We start from the raw sequence: 14,183 nt of genomic DNA, 5'->3' as shown, positions 1-14,183 counted from the left end.
CTCAGCGTATGATCTGAGCACTGTCTTTTTAGGAATGCAATGAAAAAGTGGCCACCACCATTGCAGTAAAACACAAGTTCAGCTGAAGTTTCTACTACAACAGCACCATAAGCTAACATTAGTAACCATTTCTCAAGTTATACTGACTTTCAGTTTCAGCCTGCAACATATGTTTGTGACAAATGACCATCAATAAATCAATTATTTAATACACTGCAGAAGGACATTAAGAACTGAATGTTGAAAGCTTTTTTTACAGAATCAAATCTATTCACAATGTATAGTTATGGAAACTGTCTAATTTTATAAATAAAAGTTTCTGTTTGGCCCTTTTCAGGTAGAATGCAAAGTCCTCTTTGTGGATGGAGCGTGCGTGCTCTGGATCTCTGCTGCTTCATGTACAAGCCAAACTGTAGAGTGCTGAATGAGATGCATCATGTGAACAACTGAATGAACCTTTACAACCTACTCTGTGATTTTTCCTGTGATGACAAATCAACTGCATCTATTCCCAGACAGTCCCTTAAAAACAACTCTGATTAAATCCAACATTGACATAAAATTAATCAATCAACAGAGGGGCAAAAAGACATCTGCATTTCTGACCATCTCTGATTCTAAATCAAAATACCTACCATGACAACAACAACAAGGGCAACAGAAAGCACCATTACTGCCAGTACTTTGACTGCTACCACTTCCTACAAAGTCACCATGACCATCAGATAGTGCACACTGTGTTGTAAGTTTATAAATAGCATTTCATAAGTAATAATGAATACTGTAATAATATGTTATGTTATAAAAACTCCATGAAAAATAGGATTTTTGTGTTATTTATCATAAAATCCACTCCCACATTTTTGTAAGTTCATAACCTGGACATAGCAGCTCAGCTTATTTATAAATAAATTTTGTAACTTGCTATATATATTTTAGATGTAACAAGGCTTATGAAATAAACACTACAGATAAATAAAATATACATATTTAACACCGAGATAATCCGACAAGTTCACTTACTGATCTTGTATGAAACATGGATATGGAAATTCATGAATGTAACTGCCAGGTTCTGTGATTTCTTGTCCCACATACAAGTTTATCATAGCCCGTTCCAGAATGTCCTTTAATAAATACAAGCAGTCATCATTTAGATATTATACAACTGTCCCTATTCTTGGTATATGATGTTACTATGCAAAAATATAACAATAAGTAACAACTCAACATCCAGTTTCTAGCATGCCTTTGCAAAATTTTATATTAAAAAATTAGGAAACACTCAAGATCACGTCACTGAAAAACTGTTGAATTTTAAGAAAACTATGTTTGAATTAAATCAAATACTAGATGTACATACTAGCCTTTTCTGTATCTCTAACCCCTTTCAAGTGAAGATCTGTGTAATTAGTTTCAAAATACAGTAATGCTTATCATATTTCAACTACTGTTTACTCAAAATTATTTTATAATGAATATTTTGTCATAACATTTATTTAGCATGATTCACAAAGAAAATGCTTCCTCACAGCTTTGAGTTGTCTCATTTGTGAGTAATTCACAAAGATTTATTTTCTTACAATTTTTAAAAACCATCCTAAAGCACAAGTCCTTTTATGCTAAGAAGCTATCATACCTTGAGAGAAATAATCACCCCAGCCCTGTTTCTCTTGTGACTTTCCTTCTCAATTTATTAATATGGTACTTTAGTCACATCATATACTGTGAGATTGTCAAAAAAGGGGGAACAATTATTAACAAAGAATACTTTTGAAATACCTACAAGCAAAGTTTGAATATAAATGGAAAGGGCAGATTATAAACTATTTATGTCAATGTAAAGTGAATAAAATTGTTTATGAAGTAATTTATTATTTAAAGAGAATAGATGTACTAAAAAAACAAAAGAAAGAAGATTTACAAACAAACTCTAGGCTTGAGAAGTTGTTTCAGTTACTTGATCAGTCATCTGACACACTTTTCACTTCTGAAGATGGTTTTCCGTTAAATTACGTTTGTTTAGAAGTTATGGCAATTTTCTTCAAGTAATTTATTTTTAACAAGTAATGACATATGATGTTAAGTTTATTGTATATGATCAAACAACTAAAAAATAAAAATAAAATGTCTATCTGTTTAAAATAAAGTATATTTATTTGACATCAGTTGATCTTGGCAAAGAATATTGTCGCAAGGCCTCACTACATTTTAAGTAGCCAGGTCTTAGTTATCAATCAATACTTGTTACCTTATATTTTGTGATTTTCACTTGAAAATGGAGATTTGTGCAAACAACAAAATGAAGTCAAAAAACTGTGTTAATGAAACAATCAAGTTGAAATTGACTAGGTACTTAAACTGGAAATTTCTAATCAACTTTTAAAAAAATCAAATGTTATATGTTCTCTGAAAAAATAAAATAAATATTTAAAGTTGAAACTTGATACTATTTATTAAGCTTGTCTCAACTTTCATGCAGTTTTGTTAATTATTTTCAACCGTGATCCATATAGAAATAATTATTGTGATTATAATGTTTCCTCTTAAGTAAAATAAAATAAATTACTGTACTCACACACAAATGTGGAGTATGATGTAAGCAATCTGATGATATACTGTACTCGCACACAAATGTGGAGTATGATGTAAGCAATCTGATGATATACTGTACTCGCACACAAATGTGGAGTATGATGTAAGCAATCTGATGATATACTGTACTCGCACACAAACGTGGAGTATGATGTAAGCAATCTGATGATATACTGTACTTGCACACAAATGTGGAGTAGAATATAAGCAATCTGATGATATACTGTACTCACACACAAATGTGAAGTATGATGTAAGCAATCTGATGATATACTGTACTCGCACACAAATGTGGAGTAGAATATAAGCAATCTGATGATATACTGTACTCGCACACAAACGTGGAGTATGATGTAAGCAATCTGATGATATACTGTACTTGCACACAAATGTGGAGTAGAATATAAGCAATCTGATGATATACTGTACTCACACACAAACGTGGAGTATGATGTAAGCAATCTGATGATATACTGTACTTGCACACAAATGTGGAGTAGAATATAAGCAATCTGATGATATACTGTACTCACACACAAATGTGAAGTATGATGTAAGCAATCTGATGATATACTGTACTCGCACACAAATGTGGAGTAGAATATAAGCAATCTGATGATATACTGTACTCACACACAAATGTGGAGTATGATGTAAGCAATCTGATGATATACTGTACTCACACACAAATGTGGAGTATGATGTAAGCACACACAAATGTGGAGTAGAATATAAGCAATCTGATGATATACTGTACTCACACACAAATGTGGAGTAGAATATAAGCAATCTGATGATATACTGTACTCGCACACAAATGTGGAGTAGAATATAAGCAATCTGATGATATACTGTACTCGCACACAAATGTGGAGTATGATGTAAGCAATCTGATGATATACTGTACTCACACACAAATGTGGAGTAGAATATAAGCAATCTGATGATACACTGTACTCACATACAAATGTGGAGTATAATATAAGCTATCTAATGATATTACCTAGAAATCTTTATATTTTCAGTCCTTAATAATAATGGATCATCACTAGACCGTACAGTACTGTGAAAAAGTGTTAGGACAAAGTTAAAATTAGATTTCAGGCTACATTCAAAAAACAATGGGAAATAAATCACAGATGAAACATCAAAATGTTATTAACCTTCATGTATAGCACAACAGAAACTCAGTGGAAGTGCTTGAGTTCAAGAAACAGTTAATGTTTTGTGCATTTCCCTTTTGTTTTAATAATTACAAACAGTCTTTGAGACTTTATTGTAACATATTTAATCAAAATGTCATTTGGGATTTTGCACCAAATATCTTTAATACAGTCCCATAAAGTTTCTTTGGATGTAGCTTTTGTTTTGTCAATTTTTGATCTATTAAATTCCAGATCTGCTCAATTGGGTTGAGATTAGGGCTCTCTGGGGGATATTATATCATTTGAATGACTCCAGTAGTTTCCTTCTTCATTAAGTAATTTTTGCATAGGTTGGATGAGTGTTTGGGGTCATTATCTTCTTGGTAGTAGAATCCCTTACCTATAACATGCAAACCACTGTGCATACCATGACGAATCAGTATTTGATGGCACTTGTGCTGGTCCATTATTCCATCTATTTTGCAAATATCATCTGTTACCTCCACAGAAAAACACCGTCAAACCATCACACTGCCTCTCCCATACTTCATGATAGATGTCATGCATTGAGGTATCTTTCATCTGTCTTCAGCTGGACATACAGCCTATGCTTTGAACCAAATATTTCAAACTTGGATTCACCCACCAATGATCAACAGTTCAGTTTTTACACTTTTTAGCAAATTTCAGTCTCTTGTTAATATTTGTAGATCAAAGTAAAGGTTTTTTTAACTGCTACATCATCAAATATTCAATTCTCTCCAAGTCTTCTTGATACTACAGATCTGGACACTTTTCTGTCATATTGCTATTTATCTTATGCTTGAGATCTGTGGCAGTCTTCTTTTTGTTCCAATGGCTGTATGAAAAAAAGATACTTAAAATCAGTATTGCTGAGTTTAGGCGATCTGCCCCTTCTTTTCCTGGTCTCATGATATAGGGTGTACTTGAAGTAAGTGTATGGGAAGCATTTCAAGACTGCAGCAATTTGTCAGAGTCCAACTAGTATCACATAGCTTTTATGTGAACTCTCTGCTCTACTAACAATTCTTCAGAATTTTTGGGGCATGGTGTGACAACAAAACTTCATACAAAGTGTTAAATGCTGTTTGTATGAAGATGTATTTGTGGAGGGCTACTAAAATGAGTTCTTCTAACATATACCGGTATCATATGGTAGCTTCTTCCTATATACCATGACAGTTATTTCAGACCCTAAATTTTCATTCAAGCAGAATCTTTATGACATGCCCTTGGTACAAGTAAATAGGGATTCTAAAGAATTCTAATTCCTAGCTCATTCAATTGCCAACAGGGATCACTGAAGCATTACCATAGTGTCGAAATTTACATTCTATAACAGCATGGAAGAATTAGTCCTGTAACATGGAAACAAAAGATAAAATATACTCATCTTAACAATTTTGCACAGTACTGTAGATATACTTATGCAGTTTAAATAACCAACACTTCATAAAAAAAAATGAAATTGTTGACCTGTATCCACACAAATCCAAACTGGTAGTATCCATAACCCCAATTCCTTGGACCAGGAAACCAGAAACGGTTTCGCACTAGGTTTGTAGTTGGAGTGAAAGATGCATTCTGTCTGATTCTGTAGATCATGTGGTTAGGAAGAGAGCCATCTTTTTTCATTTCAAATATAACACCTACAGGGAAAACCTTATTATTATTTTATGAACTATCACTATGGCTAATAGACCAGGTCATTCAGGTAAATCACTACAAAATAAATAGTCAAACACAAAACTATTTACTACTGAAACTTAAAAAACAAGTCTTTTTATAAACAGATTCATTAATTCTGTTTATCCTTATGACTGTGACCAACTTTTATTTTTATATAGAAGTTATATACCTACTTAGAATGTAACTGGTTGATGATAACTTTGCATGATTCTACGATTATGTAGTTTTAGAAAAATAAGACAAGTTTGATTTTTTCTACTATTTATAATAAAATGATCTTTATGTAGTTATATTCACTCAGAATCAGAATAGTTCACAGGCAATGTTATTTTCATTTTGAGTATAAAAACACTATCATCTTAGTTTCCACATTTCATTTGCATAATCTCTAGAACTATATATATAAATATCAAATGTTTGTAAATTAAATATTTATGTTTTATATATCTAACTCTGCATATTATCAGTGTACAGTGAAATGCAAAATGTGACCATGTGGTTGTAATAGTTATCCACAAACTCTTTCACTGATACTTACACACATGAATGACACCATCTTGCTTAGACATTTACACAAGTCAAACTACATCAAGTTAAATATATACAATCTTAAAATATTCTAATATGTATTTATAAATATGAACACTCCATAACTAATTAAAATACAAACATAAAACCTAAATGCAATTAACTGTTTAGCAAACTAATACATATAAGGTGAGAAACACTTGCCAAATGCTCAAGAAACAATGGACTAAACTTCTTTTCTATCTTATGCCAAAATCCACACACTGGTAGAGGTTTCTTCAGCCTCTAACTTAATAGTATGAAATATCCTCTTTTTATTGGTTGTAAGTATATAATTCAACCTCCAACTGTCACCTAGCAACACAGCTTTGACTTTTCAAGTGGGCATGGCTAATATCAATCAAGCTTAGAGATATTATAGGGTAAAACCTAAATAAAAAATCCTTGCAAATTTCCAGACACTATTGAAAGACAGATGGAACTTCAAGTTGACCCTGAATGCTGACATTCTCACAGTATCATATATAATAGCTGGTAAAGTTTAGACTTGAAACTGTAAGCTGATCACATGACAGCAAATGCTGCAGTTTTAAATATTTCATTTTAAAATAACGGAATAAAACTTAGATAATATAAAACTGAGTTATACTCAGTAATAGTACTCTCATTAAAACACATTCATATTAAAGTGGTTTGATTAAAGTTTGATTGTAACTCAGTAAACATGTACAGGAGGGGTTTAAAATTGGAAACACTGATAGGGTTAAATAAGAACTGTGTGTGAAAGTATTAATTGCCTAACTTATATTAACAACCATTCTTACTTGCTAAGACAGTGACATTGTCAAAGTAGGCTTTTTCTTTGAAGTACAACAACAAATCTGCTTCATCTTTAAAACCCTTGAAAATGTTCAAACTGATTCCAGACATCAAAGAAATCCAACTGCAGGCAGCATTGTCTATTATGTCTAACTGGGCTAGGAGGTCTTTTTTATCTGACACTATTGAATCATTAGCAAAGTCCAAAGCTTCTGGATTTGTCACATTCAAGATAGAAATAATGTGTCTCAAATTCTGTCGAATCTTTGAAGAAAAGAGCAAATATATCATTAGAAATGTTTTGAATGCTTTACTGTAACAAATTAAAAAATAATGAAAGAGATAAAAGACTTTCTGTACATCCAAGAATTATTTTAAAATAAAACTAAATATACAAGATGTTTGTTATAAAAGATAAACATCATGTTATAAGAATGATCTGCATATTTTAATGTTATCACAGCAGTAATGCCATGACATGCCTATGTCTAGCATCTGTGTATTTGATTCACAGTGAATTGTTGTGTAATCCCATCATTGTTAATTATGGTTGGAGAAGTATGTCACAGCTGTAAACAAAATAATTTCATACAGTAAAATGACAAAATCATGAAATGTACCAAACACTCATAGCTTACTATTTGCAAAGTAGATCCAGCACATCCATATGAAGACCTAAAGAACATCTTGCTTTATGTTGGACTCTGGCTACAAGTATCATGAAAAAAAAAACTACTAGAAGGAAATTGTAATGTTGCATAAATCAAAATAAAATGTGCACAATGATATTATTATAACAAATAAGTCATAAATTGGTTGCTACTTGCTAGAAACATGGGTATCACAAAGACTACGTACGATAAATATTTTGCTTTTAAGACATGGAGGATTCTTACAATAATGAACAGGATCTTATACATGAAAAGGATGATTTGCTTTTGATGATAAGATAAATTTTCAAAATGATAGAGAGAATGTAAAAATATTTTTAGTGGGTTTTACAATAACCAGAAATTTATTGTATGATATGAAACTAAACTTCATAAAATACAGAGTGAAGCAAATATTAATAGAGTGATTTGGAAGGAGAGTCAAGTGAAATCAGTTACATAAGATGAATGTTTCTATATTATGTGGAAAGGAAAACAAAAAGCAACATATGTATCAAGTAATATGTAAATGCACAGCAGTATATCTATGTACCATGAACCACTAAACTAGATTTCATGCTGTTCTCTTCTCTGAAATGTCTATAAAATCTCTTAATTACATACCCATGAATTTCAGTGCATTTGATTTGTTAAATTTTATTTGGTATATCAATATCTACATACAACTAAGGTCTCGAGAGGCTTGAGATATGTATGATCATAGCTTGATCACATCTTTTGCAAAACATTTCTACAGGGAAAGCTGCAGTATCAGGAACTAATATATCAATTAACATTAGGAGAAATCATTCAAGATGCAGCTAAGGACCTGGAATGTTCTTATAAACTGTATTTACACCTCCAAATCACAACTCTCTATTAAGTGTCATTAAATATGTAGAAATTGCATACACTAAAATAAGTTTAAACAAAAAAAGCACAACAATCCTCATTAATATTGCAAATCCAATTTATGATGTTCATTTTTTTATCATTTAAGAAAAAGAATTTAGTTTTAAAATTACAGAAACTGTTGGATTTCTTATTTATTCCTTCTCTTGTTTCTATCTTTCAAGATTTTAGTCTTTATGAAAATTGTTTTTCTGGTTAAGCTTTATCTCATCTGGTGAGTATGAAGTAAATGCATTTTAAAGTTGTTAAGATCACATAAATATTTATATGTACATCTAAAACAGTAAAGTACTGATTAATGTTACATGTTGAGCTGTAAATGTACAATCACAACTCATTATTGATTTCAAATATTCATAGAGAAATAGATTTACTTTAATAATAACATCTGAATGTACAAAACATTCTAATCATAATGCAGTATTTAATCACCACCTTCAGTACACAGTTACAATATAAAAACATATTTATCAATTATGTACAAACTAGTGCTCAATCACATCATACAAGTATTTAAATCAATGATTCATACTGAACATCGCGTATGTTAAGTACTTTTATCATCACATATTTCTGTATCACAGTATACAAGGATATTTTTGTTAATGAATATTATTTTAAAAAAGGAGATTTAACTTATACCAAAAATGTACAAAAATTCTCAATTATTAGTGAAGCCTTGAGATTGAATGAATCTGTCTATTCAGACATGCCAAATGACACTCCTCAGAGAGAGCCTTTGTTTTTAAATTCTAGAAATTAACCTCATACAGGTTTTAATGTGTACTCTAATTGTCATTTATGTGATATATTCAACAGCTGAATGTTGAACTGCTTCCAATATGCATGAAATATGAAGATTCAAATAATGAATTTTTCCAAAATAACAAAACTGTGCAGTGAGTATGGAATTTGTCATATTCAGAAACTTTGTGTACTGTTGGTGAAAACACATGTGCAAAATTCGTTCATACACAGTTGGTGAAAACACACATGGAAAATTCATCCATGGTTGATGAAAACATAAATGGAAAATTCAAAGTCAACAGAAAACGAAATGTGTTGCTTGGGGACAAAAAAAAAAACTAGTTTCTGGTGTGAACTGGAAAGAAACCTTGTGAAATGGGTTGACAAAAGTTGTAAGTCTGGTGTAATTGTTATAAGAAATCAGTTTATGCTGCAAGTGAAGGCATGAGCCAAGAAGAGAAATATATTTTTTTTCCTTTAGTGTTCATCAGATGTGGTTTCATGACGCAACACAACTTGGTCATACAACTAGAAATAATGCCTGCTCAACAACGATATTCAGGAAAGCAACATTAACAACAAGTACATAATTCAAAGTGAATTCAAGGATCTTCTCTGCAACCCATATTCTGTAAATGAGGAATTTGATGGATTTTAATGGTGTTTTCAGTTCCGTGAAATTAATTGTATGGATGAAACTTTTCACTGAAAATGCACGTGTAATGTATAATGTATAGTTTTATATATGCAAAAACGACTCGTTTGGGTTGAGAAAATATTTTACATAGAAGAGTGAACAACGTTTCGACCTTCTTTAGTCATCATCAGGTTCACAAAGATAAAATTGACGATGAATTAGACAAAATAAAACAATACTTCATCAACATCAATAAGTTTCCTCCACAAACCGTAGAAAACATTATACGCACACACCTAGACAGAAAGCAAAATCAACCAACTAAAGTAAATATATCCCACGAATCAAAAAATCACGAAACCATATACTGCTGTATGCCATATATTCCTGACATTAGCAAACAAATAACCAACATTTGGCAAAAACTAGTAACAAAATATGACATTCCAGTTAATACCAAATTTATTCAAAAACCAGGCACAAAACTGAGGTCTATACTATGTAAAAACTACACTGACAAACACCACACCAACATTATTTACAAAATACAATGTGATAAAAAGTCACCTTCACACGTTTTCGAACACTGCAAGTCAAATAAACACAACATAACCATAGAAAACACTCAAATACTAAATAAAGAAACAAACATAAACAAATGCAAAATTAAAGAAGCCTTACTTATACAACAACTTAAACCCAAAATAAACCAATATAAAGGAACGCCTTTATACCTATATTAATATAATAAAATAAAATAAAATTGTATATTCAAACATCTAATACCGCCCTCTACATTCCGACACTCAGTTACACAACCCCTTTCAAACATGTGGTCAGCTTCCGGTCAGTTACCTCTTTCTTTGTGAACCTGACGATGACCGAAGAAGGTCGAAATGTTGTTCGCTCTTCTACGTAAAATATTTTCTCAACCCAAATGAGCCGATTTTGCATATATATTTCTCAACAAGTGGGTTTCTCGACATCACTGATTAATGTATAGTTTTGAGGGGTAGACTGTATGATGATGATGAGGACTGTTTAGCTTACATTTAGGGGTGGATTTATAGCATGAGTCAACTTATTTGCTGCAATATAAGGTATATATATTTTATGTCAAGGTGTTAATGTATCTTGAAATTCTCATAAAATTCAAAAACAAATATCAATAACAACCTCTTTTAAGATGTTTAATGACTCCACTGTACTATTTTCTGCCAGGTAAGCCCTGATTTCTTCAGACACATTCAGCATCTTACGGGCATACTGAGTGACACTATCAAGTAGCTCAAAAGTTTCATTTGCCTAAAAATAAAAAAATTAAAAAAGTAATTAATCTAACACCCTTACAATTGAAAACGTAGTACACACATTTATGTATTTAAATAAAATAATTTTTAGGTGAAGTTATATACATTTTGATGAGTTTTATGGGTGTCATTTATCTTAATCTAATACCCTTACAATTGAAAACTTAGTACACACATTTATGTATTTAAATAAAATAATATTTATGTGAAGTTATATACATTTTGATAAGTTTTATAGGTGTCATTTATCTTCTGAGATGTATATTTTTTTCTGCATAGAAGTTTACCCTAAGTAATTTCTTTACAATAGAAACTACAGTCACATTATTTACAAAGAATATCTGTACAATCACAATTAAAAATTCTAATGCAGCTAAATTTTGAGTTATTTCCAGCTTTCTATAATGTCATCTTGTACCTGAAACTTAACTGAAAGTTCACAGAAGAAATTGGATTTTACCAAAATTATTTTACTTTATGGTTTAAAATTTTTATTGGAGCAGAACTCATCCCAATGGTTAGTGTGCTATACACTGGGGATGAAGTTTTCATTTACATCTCAATAAATGGAGGAAAAAGAAAACTCACTCCCATATTTTCAGATCATGGGGTAACAAACACTGATGATCGAGTTGACAGTGGGTGTTATTGACTAGCTGGTATATTGCTTAACAATTAGGAATAGCTAATATATAAAGCCCTCAGATAACTTTGCAATAAATCAAAGAAAATAAAACAGAAATAAATTTTATTTATATAAAAAAACAAAATGTAAATCCATCTAGAAATTATAATTACACCTATATTATATAAATATTGTTTTAGTTTCTTTACATGAAGCATTACAAAAAATGTTGCAAGATACTTTCTTATAATACAATAATCAGTGCATAAAAAAATTTAATGTGCAGGAAAACAGGAGGGGAATATAACATTTCTTAATTCTTCAATCACTCTTCTGACTTGTGCCCACCTCTTGAAGTTGAACTTAGATAAAATATCAATAAAGGAAACAGTAACTTGTATGACTACTGAATTTACCATCTAAAAAAAATGACACTATACACATGGATAACTAAGAAATGTATTGTTCTCAGATGAAGTAAAGTTATGGCTTTACTGTTTAAATAATTAAATGATCAACATGGGCTACCAAAGCCTGCATCAACCTTTAAGTCAACCCTTTCTATATTTCAAATCTCTCATGTCTCAAAGGTGAATTTTTCCTAAAGAAAAAAACTAGATCATTAAATCATAATAATCAGAGAAAATATACTTGTTATTTTACCACACATTACAAAACTTCACATTTGAAAGTTATTCAATAAAAAAAGTTATTTATTTAATTTTTTACATTAAAATTAAAGACAATCAAGCTGAGATTCCAGATTAGGTTCAGAAAGCCACAAACTTTACAAATCATTTTCATTTACGAAATTTCCAAATTATTTCCAAGCATGTTGTCATGATATAAAAAGACTGTTTAGTGTAAATATTATTAATTGATTTATTTTGAGTGAATATTGAAAATAAATGATACCAGAGATTTAGTTACATAAGGTAGTAAGAGTCATATATGGTATTTGTAACTAACTGATGTTGATACCAGAAATTTAGTTACATAAATTATTAAGAGTCGTATATGATATTTGTAACTAACAGATGTTGATATTAAAAATTTAGTTACATAAATTATTAAGAGTCGTATATGGTATTTGTAAATAACCTATGCTAAAATTATGCACTGTGTGAAAATTACTGATGTCTAGGATATAGCAAGCAGATGATTAACAGTTATAAACATACAAGTTGCATGAGACAAAGACAGAGCAGACAAGAAGCAATGTAAAGTCACATAAAAGAGACATTCAGACACAGAAGGAAGGACTAATGGTTGATACATACTACAGCAAGACTAGGAGCTTAGAAAGAGTTAAAAAGAATAGTGTATTTCAGCAAAAAGATTCTAAAGTAATTGAACTTGTCTGTGTGGACTTTTAATTATCTACCTATTTTCAAAGTAGGGCTAAATACAAAAAAATAGAACATGATTTCAGAAGTACAGGATATAACTGTGATATCTCAACAAAACATAAGTGAACAATGCTCAAATAGTTTGGTGATAGTAATAGAAGAAAATAGTTCAATTTATCAATTTAAATTAAAAAGCAACTGAATAGACCTAAGTGGATTTTTTAATAATAATAATAATGGAATTATCTAGTGTTTATGATATGCCTATAATCAGGTATAGTGTAAAGAATTTGCTGTACATATATTTAACTAGTTATAAACATCTGAAGTAAATGGTGTTTATTTTTTTCATATTTACTACAACAAGTTAGACACAGAATCTTAAACCCAACAACACAGTAAATATTTATACTACTTAGAAATATTAGTAAAAGCCTTTAATTATCCATTGGTGAACATAATTTAAAATCTGAAACATACTATGGAACTTTATCACAGAAACCATAACCAATAATACAATCCAAAAGATAATAAAACAACTAAAAGCACAATGCTACATAAAGTACATTCCAGCTATCAGTGATGAAATAATTTACATTTGGAAAAACTCATAACCAAACATAACATTCCAGTTAATAATAAATTCATTCAAAACAAGGGTACAAAATTTATACTATGTAAAAACTACTCTGATAAACATGATATACAAAATACAATGGAATAAGTGCCATGATTTCTATATGGGAGAAAGAAGCAAAAAAATGAAAACCAGTTTCAATGAACACGAAAATCTCCCTCCCGTACTTTTGAATATTGTATCTCAAATAACTACAGTACAACCACAAAAAACACTGACATATTGAGTAAAAAAAAAAAGTAAATAAATTAAAAATTATAGTAACTTTTATGATATAAGAACTTAAAGCAACATTAAACCAGCACCAAAAAACAGTTTTATATATGTACTGATTATTCTTCAATGTTAACTACTTTAAATATTTACAATGTCCCCTTCAATCTTACACCTACATCATTACTTCAATTCCATACAACACAACTGATAACAGTCACTTTTTCAAATGTCATTCTAAACCTCACGATGACAAGAGGTTGAAACTTTATTTACTTTGCACTTTTAAAACACATTTTCTATACC

At 30.5% G+C, this 14,183-nt stretch overlaps 1 protein-coding gene across 2 annotated transcripts in view; it reads right to left on the bottom strand.

The window, feature by feature from the left end:
- Positions 1 to 14,183, bottom strand: part of LOC143248485 (ATP-binding cassette sub-family A member 2-like) — a 149,733-nt gene that overhangs the window by 98,941 nt on the left and 36,609 nt on the right. For both annotated transcript variants that reach the window (XM_076496892.1, XM_076496893.1), the window contains 4 exons: positions 10,920 to 11,048; positions 6,803 to 7,061; positions 5,238 to 5,410; positions 1,024 to 1,127 (listed from right to left, as the gene is read on the bottom strand). In XM_076496892.1, the coding sequence (XP_076353007.1) occupies positions 1,024 to 1,127; positions 5,238 to 5,410; positions 6,803 to 7,061; positions 10,920 to 11,048 (665 nt within the window). The remainder of the gene's footprint in view (positions 1 to 1,023; positions 1,128 to 5,237; positions 5,411 to 6,802; positions 7,062 to 10,919; positions 11,049 to 14,183) is intronic.

The sequence above is a fragment of the Tachypleus tridentatus genome, chromosome 4, assembly GCF_004210375.1.
Source record: "Tachypleus tridentatus isolate NWPU-2018 chromosome 4, ASM421037v1, whole genome shotgun sequence".
Taxonomy (NCBI): Eukaryota; Metazoa; Arthropoda; class Merostomata; order Xiphosura; family Limulidae; genus Tachypleus; species Tachypleus tridentatus.
Note: the sequence above shows the minus strand (reverse complement) of the source record. Positions and strands in the feature narration are given on the sequence as shown.